General features: G+C 36.1%; 2 protein-coding genes and 1 non-coding gene across 3 annotated transcripts in view; 1 reads left to right on the forward strand and 2 right to left on the reverse strand.

Annotated features, from left to right (window-relative positions):
• Positions 1-24,298, reverse strand: part of LOC120425292 (kinesin-like protein KIF14) — a 37,539-nt gene that overhangs the window by 8,055 nt on the left and 5,186 nt on the right. The window lies entirely within an intron of this gene.
• On the forward strand, positions 7,901-22,452 carry LOC120425293 (uncharacterized). The gene is made up of 2 exons (XM_039589759.2): positions 7,901-8,641; positions 21,260-22,452. Exons 1-2 carry the CDS (start codon positions 8,464-8,466, stop codon positions 21,589-21,591), a joined length of 510 nt encoding a protein of 169 aa, XP_039445693.1. The 5' UTR covers positions 7,901-8,463; the 3' UTR covers positions 21,592-22,452.
• Trnav-cac (transfer RNA valine (anticodon CAC)) lies at positions 8,958-9,030 on the reverse strand. Its single transcript has one exon. It is a non-coding gene; the product is annotated as a tRNA-Val (tRNA).

The following is a 24,298-nucleotide window of genomic DNA, read 5'->3' on the forward strand; positions in this document are numbered from 1 at the left end:
GGTCGAAATACACACACAATCGGGGGGAAAACAAAGACGGAAACGGCAACGAAAATCCTGCGTGATAACCGCGACGCGCACCGTTCAAATTCTCCAAAGCAACTGTCAAACAATCGCGAAATCACCCGGGTCGAAATACACACACAATCGGGGGGAAAACAAAGACGGAAACGGCAACGAAAATCCTGCGTGATAACCGCGACGCGCACCGTTCAAATTCTCCAAAGCAACTGTCAAACAATCGCAAAATCACCCGGGTCGAAATACACACACAATCGGGGGGGAAACAAAGACGGAAACGGCAACGAAAATCCTGCGTGATAACCGCGACGCGCACCGTTCAAATTCTCCAAAGCAACTCAACTTGAAGTAAATACAAAATATATCAAATTACATATATGAGCATTAATTCGAATAGTACAATGAATAAAAAATTACAGTGTGTAAAATGAATCCATGCTCCACCATTTCAAAGTTTTTTTTAAATATGCCTAAATGTATTTTTTTTAATGAAATGAAATAATATATTATTTTATATACTAAAACAACTCCAGAACGAATTTTAAGAGTTTTGAATGTAAGGAATACCATTTAAATAAATTGATAAGTTGTTACTTTCGCAAATTTGATTATAATTCAAAGCTGATAAGTTGGATGGACATTATAAGATAAGCTAAAAATGAAAAAAGCTAAAAATGGAGCTGTAGCCCATTTATTGTCATCGAATCGTGCTTGGCATTTTCCACATATTTTTTACAACCAGTTCTAGGTCACGTAGCTCGAAATTAACCGTTATCAAATCGACATCCAGAGTTCGTACGATTTTTTATCAAGATGAAATTTTCATATAGATTTCAAGACAACACACAACGGTGTTTTTTTTTCATTTAAATAAAAAAAATCAAAATTTAATAAATAAGATATTTAATTGTATAACACAATAAAATGAATTGTTTAAGTCCTAATTTTGTCCATCTTCAATGCACCCTATGGCGCGCGGGATTGCATTTCTAATACCAAAATGGTCCCAGATAAGCAGTCCCATCACAAGACTTTTGCCGAGTGACAAATTCGAACCAACTCGAACCACGCAAGCCTTGGGCCAATTTGGCATTACCTGTTGCAATCTAGCCAAAGTCCCACTGATAAGGTAAGCATCGAGCTGCAGCAAACCACCCCCCCTCATGGGTGTTGATTGATTGACCGTGTCTAGCTGTTTTTTTGTCTTCTGTGTTTTTCTCAACTTTATAAATTGCGTCAAAAGAAGTCACCTGGAACAAAGTTTTGTTCGAGCGCTCGAACAAATACCGTCTTTCAAATGATCTTTGCAACAATGTCAGCAAGAGGCTCGCTTCATCGCGCAATAAATTACGTAAAGCACACACACTCTGGAGATCTGTTGTTTGAGGAATGCAATGTTTACCCCTTAGTTGCACTTCAGAAAGTGCGATTCTAAAAATAACAGTCAAATGTTTGCAAAAGTTCTCAACAATTTGATACGAATTTTTCCAGAGTCAAATTGAGATATGAGTATCATTTGCATTACTCATATTCTTGAACCACGAAACAGGCAGTTTGTTCAGCAGCTATGAGCTGTGGCCCATTTTAATCAAATGTTCAATTTGCGTGATATCATCACATTCACCTCTGGCAACCATAGACTAACAGACGGAAATCTCTATGAAAAGAAATTAATGAACAATTCAACGTCCAATTTGAATGATAAGAAACTCACTACGGCGATTATGAATTCACCACAGTTTGTTTACACGCGTTTGACATTTGTTTGACGTTCGCTCACAACTAGATGGCTCTAGTGAGGAGTGATCAATGAATTCATATTAAATCAGTCTGATGATTTACGTTTGTTTGTCTGTTAAACAGCCTAATTATGCGTTTTATTATTGTGTGACACACACGGGGAACCACGACAAAGCCTTCCCGAAGTTCAACACTTTCGACTCTCTTTGTTCGAGTTATTTTCAGTTGAATAATGAAAGTAACCTTTATCAAATTCGTCTTGGTGTGACTTCAGAGAGATGTGATTAGATTATTTGTCACCATTACAATATAGCTGGGTGGATTACGTGTTCAACACACCACTCCATCAACGGTTTGATAACCTCTTCCCTCTTTTTTTCTCAGTTCCCTCTTATCACTTGACTTGTTCCTTATGTGACAAGTAACACTAACTCGTGTTTACGCTTCGTTGGAACTTGTTTAGCGCGCTTCGTACAATGCCCATAAAGAATAAGTTGCAGTTACTGTGTATACAATAATCCTGCCAGCATGCATGAGGATATCCTCCTCGGAACTTTAGGTGACCTTGGCTGAGGGTATCGTCTTTCACTCGACTACACTGGGCGGTTAGTTTGTTAGTTCGTTAGAGTAGTTGCTGTTGGAACTTCCCTCGCAGATTGCTGTTACTATTAGCTAATGCAGCTTTTGTTTCCAAATCAGTGGTTCTTGAGTAATATTCCGATAAGACGCAGTCAAGAGAAACGAAAGAGGCTACTTGACATTATACCTTTTGAAGTTTTTGATTCAAAGTTCTTTATTTGTCGTTTCACACAAGTTATTTATTCTTTATTTTGAGGTCGCGATTGAATCAAAATACTAAGAAAATGTACGAATAGTTCAAGTACTTCCATCCTTTACACTTGATAAATCTAACAACTAGAAAGTTCCTCACTTAAGTATCTTTTCTTTTTTCGAATTTGAAGAAGCGAGTCGTGTGTTTGTCAGCAAATATTTTAATATCACAAGACCCAACGACTAACGGCAAATAAGGTAAAGTGCACGTGACCGTTCTTTGTTTACAGTGGCCCATCGTCAAGCGGAATATTACTCAAGAAGCACTGAATCGGAAATGACACAGAATCCGGTGACTAGTATTGGGAAGGAGTACAAAGTTACATCATTGCAAAAAGCCAAATAGGGAAAGAGCATCCATTTCCGTCGGACACCTAATGTTGACTCATCAGAACTTCAGCGTTCGATTTTAGCTACCGTCATCAGGGGTGACATTGGGTCTGGGGGGTGAGATTGGGTCATACAAAAATGCTGAAATTTGTATGACCCAATCTCACCCCCCAGACCCAATGTCACCCCTGATGACGGTGCAAGAAAGTAATTTCTTCGTCTTGTAAATGTAGATGTGAACAAGCAACATTCTATTAAAAGATTAGCAGAGAGAAATCACCTGCCAAAAAACGAGATTTATTTTTCTGCTTTTTGACTAAAACCAAAGTATGATTCCTAATAAATTATTTATGTATGAGGGTTCTTAATTCGTATTCTACTCAATTTTTTGTTCAGATTAACCATTGTCTATGAATTCAAAACAAAAGAAGCTTGATGGTCACTTCGATAATCGAATCACGAAGAAATTATAGCCGTCTCTTTATTGATCGTTCAGCTAAACCAGCAAAAACACACAGCCGTTGTGAGCAGGGATGGAATAATCACAAAAAAAATCAATTTCGCTTGTGAACTTTCTTCACCTGCGAATGAGAGAGGAGGAAAATCACGCAAAAGAAAATCGCTCCCGAACTTCTCCAAGAAAATCAATCTGCTGATGATTTTTGTGAATTTCCTTGTCAGCACCACTTAAAAATATTTATTTCACTTTGTTTACACACATTGCCCATCTACAAAATGTGACAGGTCAAATTTCGACGTGTGAAGTAACACTTGCAAGTGTAGTAGTGAAAAAGATGTTCCGGCGAATAATCATGATGATGATTTTTTTAGATTCCTTTTACCGATCTTTCGTGCGCGAGAGAGGAGAGCCAAGCTCCCTTCGGATTTTTTCTCTTGATGAACGTCCAATGATTTTCTTTTGATGATGATTATTCCATCGCTGGTTGTGAGAAAAATCACTTAATATTACACAAATAAAGATACAACTGATGAGATTCAAACTCAGGAGTAACAGAGAGAACTGGCGAGTTACCGCTCTCGGCTATCAGATAATGAGTGAAAAAAATAAACACCTATTTAAGCTTGACATTTTGGTCATGTACGTTTCCCATACTGATGGGCTACATATTGCTGGTGTAAAATTACATAAAATTTCATCAAATAATGCAAAATTTAGGTTAGGTAGGTAGATATATGATTACTACTTTTTTGCTGCGTAATGTAACAAGCAATCAACCAACAGAATTTGAATAATTTGGGGTCATGAACTCCAAATTGATGCTAAAAAAAAAGTTTTTCTTACAATTAGATGTTGACTAGAACATATAGAACAATTAGGGCTGCTGCAAATATTTTTTTTGGTTTAACATCTGAATAAAAAAAAAAAGTGTTTTAAAATGCATTTTACACTTGCCCAGATGTTTTGCAATTTTTAGTTTTCAAAATATCAAAGTATTGGCGAAATATTTTTTTGTCGAATTTTTTTTTGAAGTACTGTTTAACGAAATTTCACAAAAAATAAATAAAATATTTTTGATCGATCTCAAATATTATTGCGGGTGTCAATAATTAGAGTTCACGCGCGGTGATACGACCGCAAGATAATGGTCACATGACAGCCGCATGACAACCGCAGAACAAATTTTTGGCTGTTGTCAAAGGTTGCTTGAGTTTTCAGCTGACTTTTTGGAAAATATTCAAAACAAACCAAGTTGACAGCCAAATCAACGCAGAATTTCAGTTCAACTTGCTGATTTTTACACTGCGGTGGTTAGGCGGCAATAATCAAATTTTTTTTTGTTCGTTAGACTTTTTTTTCCATTCAAAATATGATGTTTTTTTGAAAAAATATTTTTTGTCCCCTGATTTTTTGGACCGATTTTGAAGGGGGGCGACTTCAAAAAAAAACTTCAGAAAATATTTGCAACGGCCTAAGCAAAAAATATAAAAAAATGTGTTAAACATTTAAAAATTCAAAATGTCTATAAGTTTATGATTTATGAATTTATAATTTACAAGCTTTACCCGAAAAACTTCGTCTTTTCCTTTTTTCGTTTGTTGACGTTTTAAGCTTTTTCCTTGTTCAGCCTCCTATGATCAAAATTAGATTTTACGCAACTTTTTCCATACAATCTGCAGATTTTCCGGAATCGGTTCCTGAGTGGCCAAAGTGGAAATTTCTTGGCGTAAGAACCTTCCTTGGGCTTATACGAACCCAACGCAACAAAGAGCGCCTTGATCCGACGCTCCGTATTGAACTGATTCGCATTCGAACAAAACCGTCGAAATTTTTTATATATATAGATGAACTCCCAATCGACCAATCCCTCAAAAATGTTGGAATGTTAATTTCAACCGGTTTTCGGGCAAACCTATTTTCCAGTGATTTGTAAGGATGTGGTCCAATCCAATCCAATACCCGCTAACCCGTAGCGAAATTATGGGAAAGTATAGTTTGTATCAGACTTTGGTATATGCCGAATGCTGATACAACTTATCTCAGTCCCGGGTATTAGGTGGTGATAGCCCTCGCACTGCTTCCAACGACCCGTTTCAGAATGACAGAGCTCCTTGCGGTCCAATTCCGAGGTCGCTGGGCATTGTTCGGCCCCGCCTCAACATAGAAGCAAGCATCTGAAGGAAACTCGATCTATATTTAGACTTCCAATCCCCTCAGGCAAATCAGGGATCAGCGCGTAATTAATATGAGAAGATAACATGTTTCAACACTACGGATTAATTCACTGCTAGAGTGTAAATCTTCTGATGGCCGACTGCTTAGCGTCCCAGACCACCAGGGATGGAATAATCGCAAAAAAATCAATTTCGCTAGCGAACTTTCTTCACCCGCGAAAGAGAGAGGAGGCAAATCACGCAAAAGAAAATCGCTCCCGAAATTCTTCAAAAAAATATGATTTTTTGTGAATTTCCTTGTCAGCACCACTTAAAAATATTTATTTCACTTTGTTTACACACATTGCCTATCTACAAAATGTGACAGGTCGTTTTTCGACGTTTGACGTTACACTTGCAAGTGTAGTAGTGAATAAGATGTTCCGCCGAATAATCAAGATGATGATTTTTTTTAGACTCCTTTTACCGATCTTTCGTGCGCGAGAGAGGAGAGCCATGCTCCTTTTGGATTTTTTCTCTGGATTAACGTCCAATGATTTTCTTTTGATGATGATTATTCCATCGCTGCAGACCACCAATCCTAAGGTGTGAGTTCGAATCCCACCTGATTCATTTTCGTTTTTGTTCATATTCAAAGTTCAAATTAATGATTCCAAATTTCAAAAGTACCGACCGGGATTTGATCCCTGAACCTTCTGCCTGTGAGACAGAAGCCGTAATCATTAAGCCACGGAGCCGGCCCGTACCACAAAAACGGTGCACTTTATCAAAAATCTGTAGATAATTTTTCGATTTCAAATTCGGATTTACAAATAAAAATAGTAAAATTTCTGCTAAAAAAAAAACACAATTTAAAAAAATCTTTATTTGAAAAAATAAGAGAAAAGACATCTTTATTCTTTTTTCCGAAAATTATTCCTTTTGGGATTTTTAAAATAACTCTTGACCGAATAGAAGTGATTCGGCCATGGTCAAGTAAAGAGCCAAACAAAAATTTAGAGACAAAAATATAAAACCTAATATCAAAATTAGTTAAATTCACGATATAAAAAAAAACAGTAACAAAAAAATGCTTCATAAATTTATGCCGATGTAAAATTTTATATTTTCAATCAATCAATCAAATTCAAACTTTCGAAATTTGTAAAAAAAAAGTTTACAGGTGTTCCATTTCTTCAAATACGCAAAAACATAATATTTTCAAACTAGTTTACAACCGATTGCAATTTCTTTTTCAGTAAAAAATATTTCTTTTCGTAAGAACTTTTCATGCACTCTGATATTTTAAAGACAATTTTGAAGATTGGTGGGGAGGAAAGTTATAAATTCGTCAGGGACCATCCATAAACCACGTGGACACTTTTTTGGGAATCTTTTACCCCCCCCCCCCCTTCGTGGACAATTGTCCATACAAAAAAAATCTTTTTTGTATGGATCGTGGACAATCGCCATACCCCCCCCCCCCCCCTAAAGTGTCCACGTGGTTTATGGATGGTCCCTCAGCAAAAAAACCGAAACGAAATTTTAATGGCTTTTGTACGCAAATTTCAGAAATATTTTCGTTTTTTTTAAATTTTGTTCCATTTATGACCCAATCATATATTTGGGTGCACCTCATCTCACAACTTCACGCCCTACAGCGAAACATTCTCACTCCTTCACGGTATGGAGATCCATCACCATCAAACCGTTTGGCGCGCACTCCACAAAATAACCATACAGAGAGGGCAGCAAAACCAGTCAAAGACATGGTATGGTGGGTTGGCCAACGCTCTCGCATGAGGCAAGACGTAGCTTCCAAAAGAGCGCGAGAGAGAGAACAAGTGAGCGAAAATGTTTCGCCTTATTTACCAGCAAAGTTCCACAACTTGTTGGCAAATTTTTGAATTTGCGTTGTTTTTTTTTTAAATTGTTTAAAAAAAAGTTGGTATCTAAATCCCTAATGTTTTAGTATTTTTGTAACGTTCAGCAAATCTTTCAGAAACACCCTGAAAAATGCTTGCCAACATTCTTCTTCTCACTGGCCAGGCCTACTGTGAAAAGTTAACCGCAAAGACGATTCGTTGGAGTGGATACAGCGGGAGCACGAAAGTATTTTAGAATCTCAAAAATTTGTACGTTTCAATCTTTTACTAATCAAAATTTTGCAACCTGCCATGGAATCCCTCACGCGACTCTTACAAACAAAATCGCGTACAAACACCATCCCACCAAGTACGACGCGCCTCCACACACATAGAGGTGAGGTGGTTGTACGCGACGACGCATTACACTGGGTCGTGAGTTTCGTTGCTCGTTCGGTTGCTCGCTGAGTTAAAGTTGAAGATTCCCAGGTTACACTATATCTCGCCACTCACTTTCCGCCGTCGGTTCAGTTCGGTTCGACGAACGTTTGCGAAACCATCATCAACGGTGCTCCGAGCTCGTAGAAGCTGAAGTCGTGTGCAGTAAGCAGAGAAATCAAAAAGTGTAGGAAGAGTTTTGTTTTGATATCTTCAAATTGTGAGTTGAACTCTGAGGAACAAGTGGAAAGCTCCGTTTTTTGTGGTTAAAGAGGAAGAAAATAGTAAACACTGCCGTTGTCGTTGACCGATTAAGGCGCCATTTGCTGTGACCATCAGGTTTTTGTTGACCAAAGGGGTGGTCGTCAGAAATAACTCAACCAAGTTGTGTGTTTTTACTACACTTCCCGCTCGTAGTAAGAGACAGAGAAAGAGAGAGGTTGAATCACCACGGCGACAGAGTTGTACTCGGAAGGAATTTGCCGTAACACGATACTTCATTCAGAACTGTAAGCTCCGACGAAGTCCCACAAGTTCCCAAAAAAGGCACGTTGCCCAGTCCCACGTTGGCTTCATCACCCCGGTTGTCCCGATAGCCCCCGCCGCCAAAACGTACTCCCTCAGGATGGATGTGTACTACATGAGCGATAGTATCCAGTATGGGTCCTTCCGGAATCCGCTGTACCGGGACTACGAAAAGTTCCCCTACGGCACGCTGGAGAACACGCTGAACAGTCCGCCAAAGAGTGGTGGAGGAATTCAACAGCAGCGGAACCAGACGTCGTCGACGGTTGCTGGACAAGGTAATGCATTGACGCTTTGCGGCGGCTCAAGGACACTGGCGTGCGATGGTTGTTAGATGGGGAAGTGTTTTTGTTCCCTCTCCGGCCGCACTGCTATTTGTGGATTGTGCCCTTGATGAACGCCAGCAGGGGGGAGATTTGCGTAGAGGTTTTGCGAGTTAGATAAACGCTGTAATTTGATTTGATAAGCCAAATTATGATTGTGACTTTATGATAACAAAATAACAAAACATGATAAAAAAAAGTTGAATAAAGGCTTTTTGTCGAAGCTTATATTCATAAAAAATCATAATGCATTTCAACAACAAAAAAGTACTGTTTCCGCCCGGGTTCGAACCGGGGACCTTCTGCGTGTGAAGCAGACGTGATAACCGCTACACTACGGAAACGCGATATGAAGTGAGGCGGCTGCAGCGAACCAGTTCGTGTTCCCCAGATAGTTGAACGTTGTTGATCAACCGTGTTTTACTAACTTGAAACATTAACTAATCAGTACGTAGGGGAGATGAGGTTAAAACGATGGGGGCCACCCTAAGGTTAAAAACTTATTTAAAATCAAAATAAATCGTTATTTTTAACTCCAGCCTAGCACAGATCGTAGTTGGAGTATTTTTTTAATAAAAATGATCGAACTGAGTATGATCTTTAAAATAAACTTTTCTTTACTTTTAATTGATTTAAAAAAAAAAGCATTTTCAATCCTTTCTCCTCGAGGAAAAAACTGTTTTTTGCAACTTAGAGAACTAAAATAAAAATACAAAACAACCTGATATTTGTATCAAATACTATTAAGGACATTACATTCTGAATTGAAAATACTAATACTAAGAAATAATCAAAACAAGTCACTCAGCACTGTTACTCTTTCAAAGGAATCGACCCTTTTAAAAGAGTATACTCAAGGTTGAATTTTTGAAAAATCTTTGTTGGTGAAATACGTACCCCTAACAAATATAGCTGCTACAAACACAGGTTTTGTTCTTGGAATATGAGATTTTCAGCAAACGTATTTAGAATGTCTCCTACACAAACCTTTAACAGAATTAAGTTTCACTGAAAAGCCTGAGATATTGCAAATCCCATAAAAAAAAAACATTTTGACCCGATTTCACCCCTACTAAAGGTAAGTTTTTTGAATGATTTGGCAAAAACTAGCCACTCCAGCCGCAATAAATAATCATCGCAGCGAACAAAAAAGTATATTTCAAAGACAGGCCAGACCCAGTTATACCATAACACCGGTCATTGTATGCTAGCGATGCATAAAACGAACAGCGACCCAAGCAACGTAGCAGAGCAGTTCTCTAGGATTTCGGTCATTCGATTTTTTTTTGTATTTTTTAATCCGACTGAAACTTTTTTGGTGCCTTCGGTATGCCCAAAGAAGCCATTTTGCATCATTAGTTTGTCCATATAATTTTTCCTACAAATTTGGCAGCTGTCCATACAAAAATGATGTATGAAAATTCAAAAATCTGTATCTTTTGAAGGAATTTTTTGATCGATTTGGTGTCTTGGGCAAAGTTGTAGGTATGGATACAGACTACACTGGAAAAAAATAATACACGGTAAAAAAAAATTGGTGATTTTTTTATTTAACTTTTTATCACTAAAACTTGATTTACAAAAAAACACTATTTTTAATTTTTTTTATTTTTTTATATGTTTTAGAGGACATAAAATGCCAACTTTTCAGAAATTTTCAGGTTGTGCAAAAAATCATTGACCGAGTTATGATTTTTTTAATCAATACTGATTTTTTCAAAAAATCGTAATTTTGGTCGTAAAAATTTTTCAACTTCATTTTTCGATGTAAAATCAAATTTGCAATCAAAAAGTACTTTAGTGAAATTTTGATAAAGTGCACCGTTTTCAAGTTATAGCCATATTTAAGTGACTTTTTTAAAAATAGTCACAGTTTTTCATTTTTTATAATTAGTGCACATGTTTGCCCAGTTTTGAAAAAAATATTTTTGAAAAGCTGAGATAATTCTCTATATTTTGCTTTTTCAGACTTTGTTGATACGACCCTTAGCTGCTGAGAAATTGCCATGCAAAGGTTTTACATCGAAAAATGAAGTTGAAAAATTTTTGCGACCAAAATTTCGATTTTTTGAAAAAATCAGTATTGATTAAAAAATTCATAACTCGGTCAATGATTTTTTGCACAACCTGGAAATTTCTGAAAAGTTGGCATTTTATGTCCTCTAAAACATATAAAAAAATAAAAAAAAATAAAACTAGTGTTTTTTTGTAAATCAAGTTTTAGTGATAAAAAGTTAAATAAAAAAATCACCAAATTTTTTTTACCGTGTATTATTTTTTTCTAGTGTAGTACCGGTAAAAAAGGTTCTAAAACAGTGTATAAACCAAGCACTTTTGCAAATGACAAATATTACTGATTGTGGTGATTGAGGCAAATTTTTCTTGCTTATCACAATTTTGTTAACAAATCCCTTATGTGCTTTACAAAAAAAGCTCAAAGTGACTTATTTAGCATAAGGTGTTTTCTAATTTAGATATTTTAGTAACTTTCACCAAGTTTAGTAGTAAAACAAGAGTATGGCCGTCTTATCCCCACCTCCCCTACAAGATTGTTACAGACGAGGTAAAGTCTAAGCTTAGTATTTGAATAAATCTTGAAAACTATTTTAAATTGGTTTTTAAATATATTTTTTTGCAATTCCGTCGTGAAACTACTTACTTTTCCTGTCATTCTTGAACGACGAAATAGCCTACTTTTCTGTACCAAAAATCACAGAATCGAATAGCAACACTTTTCAAAATAAATTCTGAAAAGTTCTTCTTTTCAGCACAGAAATGGGTGCTGAAAAATTGAACTTTTCAGCACTTGTTTCGAAAAGTAACACTTTTTAACATTTTTTTTATTTAAACGATATATTAACAATATACATGAAAATTTGACTAAAAATTTCACTCAATGGGTATTTTTCGGAATTGCAAAAAATGTTGTATGGAACTCGTTGCAAAACTTGATTTTTTCAGCACTCGTCGTATTTATACAACTCGGTGAACCTCGTTGGATAAATGTACGACTCGTGCTGAAAAAATCCGCTTTTTGCAACTTGTTGCATAAACTACTATTTCAGCATTTATTAAAAGAAATTCTAAAAAATAAGCATTTTTGAAACACTATATTTTTCATATACCTTATTATTCATAATGTGATTATTTAAAAGTTAGGAAGATCGTACATTACATTTACTTAAATTCAAAAATGTTTTAAAAAATTGTGAGTAGGTGAGTTGCAAAATTTGAATAAATCATAAATCTTGGGACGGATTTTTTCTGATCATGATTGGTGTCTTCGGCAAAGTTGTAGGTTGTGATAAGCAAATTCAGAAAAATGTTTGTTTTCGTTTATGTTGTTTTTTACTGAAGATCTTATTCCTATAAACTGTTATTTTTTTTAATTTTTTGATGTTTTATTAGACTAATAAAGGTCAATGTTGAATTAGGTTTGCAAAGAATTGAATTTGAACAACATAGTTTTTTTTTGAGATTTTCAATCAACCCTAATTTTTCAGCTGACAACAGCAATTATTGGCCGGATTATCACTGTTGAAAAAGGCTTTCGGAATTTACCGATCATTCGAGTGAACATAGCTTAAAATTCAACCCTTACATTTGAAAAGAATCAAAATCTATGTTTAGAAACAAGATTAACATGAAAAATCAAAAATGTTGCAAAAATTTCTTTACGATGACTTGTTTATTGCTAAAAAAAACAACCCATTTGTAAAAAATCCATCAAAAATTACCAGTAATATTCTAAAATATTATTTATTCATAGCAATTGAACAAACTATTACAGTCCAGATTCAATTATCCAAAGGCCTCGGAAAAAAATTACTTTAATTTTTAAATCCAAGATGGCGGCCAAAACGGCAGTGGTAACATTTTGAAAAAATGCATTTTTTAATGTAAAATACAATCAAATATTCAAATTTTACTAAATTGTGGTTGCAGAACTCGAATTTGATGTTTAAAATAAGAAAATAAAAAAAAGTTGTTTTGGTCATGATTCGATTATCCGAATTCTATCCATCGGGGCTTCGGATAATCGAGTCTGGACTGTACTAAATTCTCTAATAATTTTCAAAAAAAGAAGGGAAAATTGCAGTTCTTAGCGCAGTTTACTCTCTATTATCCGAAAATTCTACTTTTCGAAGTTTGATTGTCAGAAGGTTTCAAAAGAACTTTAATTATCAAATCATGAAGAATTTTTTATTTATTTATATTTTATCATTGTAAACGTCAAATTCTAGTTCCATATTAGTTAAATTTGAGTGGTTGATTGAGCTCATCGTTCCAACATAAAGCAGCGAAAAAAATATATTTTCTTGATTAATTTATCCATAGATTCAATTAATTCGGATAATCCAGTCTTGACTGCATTGCCCAGTAATAGGAAACTCAATTGAAATTAGGAAGCAATATTTTTTCAAAAGATGTGAAATCCTGCCAAACACACGTGCTAGTAATTAAAAACCAAACAATTCTCAAATTCACAAACTTGAACATATGGTAGAAGTTTGGAAATTTTCAAAAATTACCTATAACATTTTTTTCAGTTTCTGCAAAAAAAATATCTTTTCTTCAACTCAATTCTTTATTATTTCATCGTCACACTAAGGCAACTGCACAAAACCTCATATATATCGCATCGGAACAGGGCAAACCCCGCACTCCAGACCGGTGTTGGCGTTAATGTATCCAGCCGCTGCGCTCACTGAACTCATTGACCATGTGTGTTTGTGGTTGTTGAACAACTCAAGTGCTCCATCAACATCCACCACACATGTACCACGTGTGCAAATTGGGATTATATTTGTGATGGTGTTCTGAACCTTGGCGCAGTTTTTTCGCGATCAAAATAGCAAACGCGCAAAATAACCCGACCCGGCTTTAAAAGTAATAATAATCATAACAACAACCGTGCGCTCGACCAACTCCACTCAATTCCTCCTTCCATCGCCACAGATGGTTGGTTAGGAAGGAAACTGGATAGATAGATCAGAAGCAATCATTACGCTGGGCAGCAGCAGGTGTGCTATTAATAGATGGCGATGTTCTTGGATTCTTCAAGGTTCGTTGGCACCATCAGGTTTTGCCAAGTTTGATCAGTTCGGCCAACTCTACTACACTCAATCTAAGCCACTTGGATTCCGCACATTCGCAGACATTCAGGGCAGACCTTACTCTTTTTGTTTGTTGCAGAACGTGAGTGCATTAAGACTATGTCCAACATTCACGACGCCGACCATTGTGAGTCGAGCCCCGAACCGGTTACGAACTCGATTGGCTTGTTTTGCATCGAGTCGACGACGTTGAGTCGGGTTGGCAAAAACCCAGAGAATGTTTTTATTTTTGTTGAAGTAAAACACGTCCCACGACGTCGGCTGGTTTACATTTCCCGCCAACCGAATGCGTGGTGTGGTGTCGTAGGGTGGTCTTCCCCACCAAGCACGGACTGCTCCACGTGGTGCCGTAAGGTGCCCCCCTCCCACCATTGCGGCCAAGATGCTGACGTCGACACACTTGAGGGGGTCGGTATTGGTCTCTTGAAGACAGTTATAAAATTTAACGATTCTTAACAATTTAATCTAATCACATCAAATCCTAAGATTACATTAAATTTGAACTATTTTTCCATTTTTTTTTTTTTTTTTAGAAAAAAATACAATTTAAACATTTTTTTCTCTGTGCGTAAAATGTTGGTTTTTCTATTAATAAACTGCATGTGTAGTGTTTGTTGTGGTAAAATGCGTGTGCCTTTTTGCGTAGTTAAATTCAGTTAGGGACGAATTAGGGCTGGTTCAATGGTGTTGGGTTTCCAAACGTGACTTATTGTTATTTTTCTTTTTCTAAAAAAAACTTACTCAACTTTTTTATGTTTTCATTAATTTGTTTGGCTTGAAAATGTACTATTATTCTATGTACTATTAATTTTTAGCTGAAATTAAATGCTTCATAGAATTTTGTGCATGGATAAAAATTTGGTAAATAATTCATTTTAGCATTTTTTTTATGTGAATTTGATAATTATTAAATAAAGATTTTAGAGTTTCTAATAAATTCAACTCTGACTTTCAACCGACTTATTTTCCACAACAAATACCTCACTTGAATCCATCGTAGCGTCGCAAATCCGGTTATCGGAGCAAGATACGAAAAAAAACAACAACAACAAAATATTGTTTATTATCGTGTGCACATATCAAAAGGCTCGAAATCTCTGGCCTGGCATTCCGTTCAACCGAAAAGCGTAAACAATCATAAACCGGTAGGCAGCAGCAACCAGAGAAAAAAACACCCTAATTAATTCACGATCGCTAATCGCAAAAACAAGTCATGACCTTCGCCGGAACACCCCTCCAACAATAGGCCCGGTCAGTAACCAAGCAAGCGGTGTGCATTGAATATGGATTACATCACACTTGGGAGCACGAAATCTTTGAGGCTTATAGAATTGCGTCATTTGAAGCGTGAGATTTTTGCTTGTCATAAAACCATAACTTATCATCAACCGCATCGAATATTGTTTTTGAAACAAAGGATACAAAATCACCTTCACTTGCACGCGATTTCCTCCTTATCCGGTCGTGACCCAGTTAGAACAGTATATGTTATTACGGTTGACAGCAGCTTGGCGCCGCCAGTCCCATTTCCCACCACCCAGCGTTTGGTGAAGCCAATGGCCACCCCCTGTTGAGTGGGTGGTGCGATATCCTTGAAATAGTACTTGCAGGGGGAATGTCACCGGTGTGTTGTAGTTTGTTATTACAAACAAATTTTATGTTTGAACTATGTACTATGTATTTATTCTGCAATTTTATTCGTTTGAAAAAAAAATACTTCAAATGAAACTATGTTTAATTGAAAATAAATAAATTTGTCGCAAAATACCACAACAACGACCAACCACCAACGCAATTGATGAATGAACATTTCCACGAGAAACTCTCTCACAATGGGGGGTGGCCAAGCAACAAGTGGAAAATCCTCCTCTCGCTGTATCATCTTCACACCACCAAGACAGTCGCACCGCATGCCACGAGTCACGTACGCCAAACATGCTTTTTGGACCGCCGCAAGTTTCAACGACCTACGCAGAAACTTGTTTGATATGCCAGGATCTGCTCTTGACGTCATTCACAAATCTCCAAAACAGCATGGATGCTGCGACTTAATGGTTAGGACATTAAGAGAAGAAATGGTTGGACTAAATTTAGAGGCTTGATTGGCGTTGGCAGTTTTCAACGAATTTAGAAGGTTATTTTTAGCAGAGATTTAATCATATCAATGAGAGGGATTTAGGTGAATATGATTTTTTTTAATTTAGGCATCAAGCGTCACAAAATTTCAGGAGTCACTGAAAATTATAATTCTTTCATTATTAAAAAAAATAAAGAAGATTATTGAATGATTATTTTTTTCTGAAATTAAAAAAAGAGTATTACTGAAAAAGCACAAAGGGCAATTATGTCCCAAAATTTTTTTAATCAAAATTCGCAGATGCCTTTAATTTTGAAAAGGTCCAAAAACATTTATTTTGGAACATATCAAATGTTAAGGTTAGTTATAATTTTTAAAGAAGAACTTGGAAAATTTCACCATGCTTTCTTTTTTGACGCTGAAAAACGGTACATATTTGTTTTAGTCACTTAAATATTCAATGTTTTTTTTTTTTTTTTTTTTTGAAGATTTTTGATGATGTTGAGAAAACCTCGTTTTTCTTGTGTGTTTTTCTCTTCTGATCTATTCGAAAAAAAAATTGCAGATATGTTCAAGCTTGGTCATGACTTTTACACGTAAAAAAAAAGGTCACGTAATCAACAAAAAAACATGTTTTAGTAGTATAATTCTAAAATTTATAGAAATTTTTCTTCAGCAAATTTCATTTTACACCTAAACAAAGTCAAAATAAATTTTCTTGCGATTTTTTATGTTTTTCAAAAATTAAGTTTTTTTCGTAGAATTGTGTCAATGTTCAAAAGATTACATATTTTTTTCTTCTTAAACATATAAAAAAATTGATTTTTAGAAAAATGTTTGTATAGCGCAACTAAATTTTTGTGTGAAAATCATCACAGATCGGAAAAAGACATAAAACTTTAGGGAAAAAATATTTTCATAAAAAATTTATATTATGCATATTTTTGGTAGTAGCATTATTGTAATAATGTATAAAGCAGTCCCTGCATCAAAATTTAAAAAAAAAACGAAATGGAATTTTAAAACCTTTTTTTTTTCTCTCCAAATAAAATTTGTACCAGCCTTATCGAAATAGAAAAAGCCTATTATGTATCATTGCAGATTGGAAGGCACGTCGTCAGATAAAATAGTTTGATCATTGGCTCGCAAATTAGCATTCAATAAAAGGCTATTTTCGCATCGCAGATTGAAAAAAAAAACGTAATTTGAATATTTGAGTGATGTTGTGCTGTTGAGTTGTGAGTACATTTGCCACTCAAAATTTGTTACTCTACTGGTAATAGAATTCCTTCTAATTAGAATCTTCCCCAATTGCACTCGGCTCCAACTTAATCACGTGATCCTTCGCTATTGCCATGCCCATTATCATTTGCACCGGTCGCATCCCATCTTGATAAAACGCAAGCTAATAAATAAGTGATAAACGACGGCGGCATACTTCTCGGTTGCGCAGTTCGCTTCTTCAAACTGCACTGTTAAAAATCAACACATTAATTTGATACTTTTGTCACATACTCGCAAAAAATCGACGTCACACCTTCGTTCGATCAGAGGAAAAAGTACGCTAAAATTGTCGAATGTGTGCCAAATCAACTTATAATTGAAAAAGTGCTTCAAAATAAACAGAACGAGACGTGTACGTGACTAAAACTCGTGACGATTGCCGGTGGCGACCGGGGACTGTCTCGGCGGGCTAAAAATATACTCTCACCTCACGAACGGGCAGCGCGCGCGGATCTTTCATCTTAACGCCGCGTGAAACGCGACCCGCTTAAGCCCGGCACAGAATGGCGGCGTCAACGTAAATGATTGTCGGTTAGAAGTTATTACACTGATGAAAAGTCACACATCAATTTTAATGTAAACGTTGCTTAATTATTTTTTTTTGCTTCCCCAAATGTTGATAAGAGCTTGTAATAAATCGTTATGTCGGGTCGCACAAGCATTTCAGATTAAAAAGTATTTCTTGCGTTCAATTTTGATAAGGGTGTGTCCCCGCACCTCAAAGTCAACTCCTTATCGCGTGCAATGGCCATTAAGAATTTTGCTTATTTTTTTGCGTTTCAATTGGCCTCCGACAGAGGTCACTTTCTACAGCGAGAATTATTTTCCTCTCCAGTTTCCATCCTGGTTTAACCGGCATCATTTACACAAAACACATTGTAGCCATATCAAAAGCCCACTCTGTTGTTTACCTAGACGAATTGCGCCCCTCTTTTGCACCGGAGAACTGCAAAGCGCTGATTGCACTCGCGCTGGTTGGCGCAATATCTCTTATCAACGGGGGCCCCTCCCCATCAAAAGTGATTTCTTTGCGACGGGTTTTTGTTGGAGCCGGCAAGTCAATCTATGAAAAAGATTACATAGTCGATTGCTTAGTGTGCGAGAAGTACATCGTAAGTCAAGTTTAGTGCAAACATCAGGGGGAAACTTTGAAACTGATAGTAACTGAGAGGGAGCCAATGTGTTTATGCTTTCCCACAGGTTTGTTTGATGCATCTGATAAGAATTGATGTCACGAGACTCAAGTCGTACTTAGATGGAATCATAATTTGGTACATTGAAATTTATAAAAATGGGTGAATGAACAAACATTGTAATGTAGTGTAGTGTAGTGCATAACAATAATAAAAAAAAGTTCAAATGTGCCCTTTTCTTTTTAGTTAGTTTTTCGTAGTTGAAGAACTTTTTGTGTTTTAAAATGAACTTTTCGTACATTCTTAACACTAATTCACTTCAAAACATAGTTTGGTTTACTTTTAACCAAGGATTTTTGCAAAAGAAAAACTTCGTCGTACTACACAATTTTATTTGCACCCGCGGCTGCTGTTCTGTACACTATTGAAACAATTTTAGGTTTCACTTACCTTATCTACAACATTTTATAACAAAACTTTTCCAATTATCAAAATTATCTCTGAATTTCTCATTATTTCTAACTAAATGAAACTAAATGGACTCATAAACGTCATTAAAAAAAACAATCAGTTGACAGCGCTTTAGTGCCAATTTAGTTCTCTTCGAAATTGCATTTAGAAAGAACAACAGTTGGAAAATTAAAAGGGCCTAATAACGAGATTTTATAAAATTGCGAGTTTTATACAGAAAATCAACATAAATTAAGAAGCATTAAGACAGAGTTGAGGATAATTATGTGTTTTATCGTATCATCAGTAAAAAATACCATCAGTCAAGCTTCTTTTTTAAATAAGAATTAAAACAAATTTTCAACTTAAACTTTTGCCAGCTATTTGCTCAAATCGCGGTTTTTGGTTTTGTGTCCTAATGAAATGTTTGGCCTCGATATGTGAATAAATGACTTATCTTGTGATGATTTGTTTACCGTACTCGGGCCAAAAAGACGCCAGCTAATATATACTCAAATTGTTCATAATTTTCTCCTCAATCATTTGGGTTTTTTTGCTATATCAGTCAATTTCATAAAATTTATGTAAGCATAGTTAAAATTTTATCGGGTAGAATTCCTCGGAGTTGAAGCAAGTAATTAATGAATTCCGGAATTTGCCAGTAATTCCTGATAATAATGGTAATTTATGGTAATTCTTTGATTCTTTATTGAGGTAACACACTACTGAAAATGATAAAAAAAAAAACAATAAAAATAAATGCTAGAAAAATAATGTTGATAAACCTTTTTTTTAACCATCCACCATCCCATTCGAGCACCGTACCACAATTGTAGATAATCCGGAAGCACTCGGATTTTGAGCAAGTATTTCAGTAATCCAGAATTACTTAATATAATATATAAGTAATTCCATTCTAATTCCTTTCTCTTATTAATTTTGAGCGATTCCGTGCAGTTTCTGGTAATTTCAGGTAATTCTAGGAAATCAAAAGTAATCCGTGACTTATTGCCAGTAATCACGGTAATTCAAATCTGACTGATCAGTAATCCTCGATACTGGAAACCTCTTAAACAATATTATCGAAAAATCAAAATCAAACCTTCAATTTTAAAAGAACTTTGTGATTTGAGTTTTAAAATTCTCGTTATTTCATAAAAAAAAATCTGTTCAGAAACTATAAAACAATTGCAATAAAATTAGTAAAAATAAATCGACATTAAAATAAAATATGATAAGTTTGGTTTGATCGATCGCAAAACAAATCGTTTCAATGTTTATTAAGCTCTCAAAAACCCTACATTTTTTGTTTGAATTCATTTTCGTATTTGGGAGCTCGTTTAGACTCACTTTTGTTTTTTGTTTTGTATCTTAAATTTTCGGTATTTTTATATCTAATTATTTTGTTTGGTTTTTGCCATCCTCATTGAGAAAAATTTATCGAAAATAAACTTTTTAATTTGTAACTTCTGAAATAAAAAAAAAAGTGTCGACGTGGTTTATAGATGGCCCCTAAATTGTCAGCTTATGTCATTCAAAAGTTTTAGTTTTGCAAACCCTATTCTTCCCCATATAAAGCTTTTGCTGTTATTTTATCTGTTTTAAAAAGTTTTGTAAATTTTCAAAGGATTGTGGAAACTATTATTTACTATAAAAAAGTAAAAAAAAAAATAATAGATCACAGTCAAAAATCCGATGTTAAAAAATGCTAAAGCACGCTCATCACTTTTGTGAGAAAAGAAAAAAGTTTTGTAAAAAAGTGTATTTATCGCCAAAATCAGCAAGTTCGATGAAATTAGAACGGAATCCTAAACCTGCCAAACAAACGTGTTTTTCCCTTATGTAAAAAAAAAACGAAACTATTGGCACTACGCCCCCGGGGCATGGCCTTCCTCTAACGTGGGATTTCTGCTCCAGCGCCTCTGACGAGACAGGAGAAAACGGGACCGACGTTTTACTTCACCATCCGATAGAAGCTCAGTGGATAAGGCGGGAATCGAACCCGCGTCTCATAGCATCATCGGGATCGGCAGCCGAAGCCGCTACCCCTGCGCCACGAGACCCCTTATGTAGGATTTGTTTTTGTTCAGCGTTTTTTACTTTACTTTGAAGGTTTGAACATTTTTTTCTCAATGAAACTAACTTGTACAGGAAACCTTTTCGCAACACACGTGATTCTGCAACGGATACACCGTTGAATGACAATCTTACGGAAATATATCCCATAACAGCAACAACAACCCGTCGGTACAGCGCACAAAGAAACTCGTCTTTGCGGTTTGTTGTTGTAAACAAATAGTCGTCTGGATTCCGTGTTCAACGTGGCACCTTAACCACAAACACACTCATTAACTGGCCATGGCAAACAAAACGTGGCCTGGCGATTAGATAACGCCGTCAAAGCATCCTCATGTGATTCCGTCCACTAGGAATTTAATTTCAACAGCACAATATTTATCAACTCTTGGTCTAACGAATTTTATCTCTTCTCCGGTTCTTCCCCCCACGCCAGGCAAGTCCAAGGGCAAATCCTCGAAGGACTCGTGCCCGTTCTGCAAGGAGCAGAAGAAGCGCCCCCTGGGAGCCTACATGCGCAAACGGGGCCAACGGATCACCACCGAAAGTATCTCCGAGGACGTCGCCGAGGAGGACGAAGGGGCCGAGTTGCGGGACGACTTTGGGGAGGGTGCGTCCTCCTCGTCCTGCTCGTCGTCCCCGTCGGGCAGTCCCAGCGCGGCGGAGCTGGCCACCGGAGAGCAGCAGCACAACCATCACCACCATCGGCACGAGTCCGGTGGCTATGGCCGGCAGCAGTCCCAGGACAGTGGCTGCGAGGCCAAGTGAGAGATTCGGTTTTTTTCTTTAAATTCATCGTGGTTTACACAAAATCAAAATATTTAGTAGCGTTAAGGATCTAGAAGTAAGACCTCCCCCTCCCCTTTAAAAGAAAAGTGAAAGGATTAAGGAGAGCCACTACGAATTGCTAATCTCCAAGAGATGCTTAAGGAAAGCTTCAACGGCTTAAAGTGATTGAAGCGAAAGGCAGTTGAACGAAACAGTTTCGTTGAATAGAAAATCGGAGCGTAGGATTGGCTTTGCAGAGAAATGAAATAAAAAACCCAATCGTTGAAAACAAGACTGATATCTTCAAAGAAGAAAAGAAGCGAAAGAGAGAGAGAGAGAACGTAGTAGCAGCACCTTTCGTCTTTTCAACCATAATACACAAATCAGAATCAACATTCATCAATGCAACTCAAACTAAGTCGTGGTTTCTTTTGAGAATTGAAAACACACAAAACGAACAAAGAATCGTTGAGAGAAAGAAAAAAAATACTGCTTCAGAACGCATTTCTTGTTAGTCAGTTACGCTTAACTGTTTTTTGGTTTTGATGTTTTTTTGAGAAGCGAACAAAATAACAAGCTAATTCAAAGTGGCTGCCTTCGGTCAAGTTGTGTTTTCTTTACTTTTTTTACTACATATTTACCTTATACATGAATATTAAAAAATCAATCATACAAATGAAACAAGTATATATTATACCACACCCCTCCCCTTCTGTGTGAGGATTGTATTCGTTGTATTGTTAGTGAAACTAACTCTAGCTAAACTAAGATAGCGCTTAGAACTGTGCTGCACCAATTGTTCAAACATTGTTTTTGGATGCATATACTTATTGGAATAAAAGCAGCATTATATTATTATGAGTGAACAGTGTTTCAACGTTCGATCGTGAAAGAAATATGGTGGCCCTATTTATAATAATACCTACCTGTATAATAAATCGAATTCAATGAATAATTTTTGCGGTAAACTTTAGGCAGTAGGTCTGGCCTGTTCAATTTTTATTTTTTGTTATGGTTACTTGCACACAAACAACACAAATTGTTTACCTTTGAACACTGTAACCACCGAAATCTAGAATATTTCGATAAGCGCATAAAGTTTTCTGTGAAAGACAAATATTTTGTGGCGTCTGGTCTAGAAGGATATTAAATACAACAATGCGAGCTGTGTTTGATAATTTTTAATGTAAAATATTCTACAAGGCTTGTTTTGTTTTGTACAAAACTTAAACTAATTTTTACAGTTAAATCACAATTTATATCTTACTTCTTATCTCATACAAGTTTATTAATCTGAAAAGTTGAGAATAAAAATATAACAAAAAACATTTATTTTGCTATGGAGCAATTCCAGCTCAAATCTGGAATTTTTCTGGTAATTTTGTACCCGACCCTCTCCGAATTCAATGAAATTTTTTAAACATGTCATCCTAGGCTTATTTTTGTGTATATGGAGCCAATTGTACTCAAAAATTACATTTGAGAAGGGCGTAAGTTACTTAAATATTTTTGTATTTTGTAATTTAAAAATTTCTATATCTCGAAGCCGTTGCATCGTATCAAAAAGTGGTCAAAGACAAACTTGTAGGAAATTGGACGGGCTTTCTGAAAAAATACACTGAAAGAAAAATACACGCCACTTCCATGAGATTTTTCAATTTTTAAGTTTAAAAGTTAAATTTAAAGGTGATGTCACGACTTTTTTTTCGATCAACGTTTTTGAGGAAATAGCCTAAAATGTAACAAAAAGACTCACGAAGAATGCAGGATGGTATGTCTCTCCTAAAAAAATACAAAAATCATTTACTAAAACTGTTTTTTTGAAAAGTGGTCTAAACTTCAAAATTTTCAAAAACCGATAGTGGGAATCGATTCCCCAGACAATTTTACATAAAAGTCTCCATATTAACCATTGTCCTATGTCCAATCCTTGTGAAGATACAGCGTTTTTATAAATGTTGAAAAAATAGGGTTTTTGGTGGTTTTTGGCGATTTCTATATGACAGACTTGTCCAATTTCCCATAAGTTTGCCTTTGACAGCGTTTCAATTGGATGTATGGGCTTAACTCATAACTGAAAATAGAATATTTTTTTCCAGTGTGTGTGTGTGTGTGGTCCAATCCAATACCCGCTGGCCGGCAGCGAAATTATGGGAAAGTATAATTTGTATCAGGCTTTGTTTATGCTGATACAGCTTATCTCAGTCCCGGGTATTAGGTGGTGATAGCCCTCGCGCTGCTTCCAATGACCCATTTCAGAATGACAGTGCTCCTTGCGGTCCAATTCCGAGGTCATTGGGCATTGTCTGGCCCCGCCTAAACATAGAAGCAAGAATCAGAAGGACTCTCGATCTATCTTTAAACTTCCAATCCCATAATGCAAAACAGGGATTAGCGCGTATTTAATAATGATCAGAAAGTATGCAACAATTGAAAGATTCAGTTTGGATAGATCTCACCAATTTTCTGAAACATCCTTTAGTCCTTTTTGCAGCTTCGGTCTTCCAGCTGCGGGTCCTCAATCACGAGCAGTTTGAGCTTCCTCATGCTGCTTCGGAACACATCCTGTCGTCCTAGTCATCTTGTGGTAAACAAGACCACGAACAAAAACTGGTTCGACCTCAAAACATACAAATTTCACCTTAAAACAAAATTATCGCGGCACGCACAAACCGTTGGAAAAGTCTGTGACAAAACCTAACCGTTG

The sequence above is a fragment of the Culex pipiens genome, chromosome 2 (genome assembly GCF_016801865.2).
Source record: "Culex pipiens pallens isolate TS chromosome 2, TS_CPP_V2, whole genome shotgun sequence".
In the NCBI taxonomy this organism is placed as follows: domain Eukaryota; kingdom Metazoa; phylum Arthropoda; class Insecta; order Diptera; family Culicidae; genus Culex; species Culex pipiens.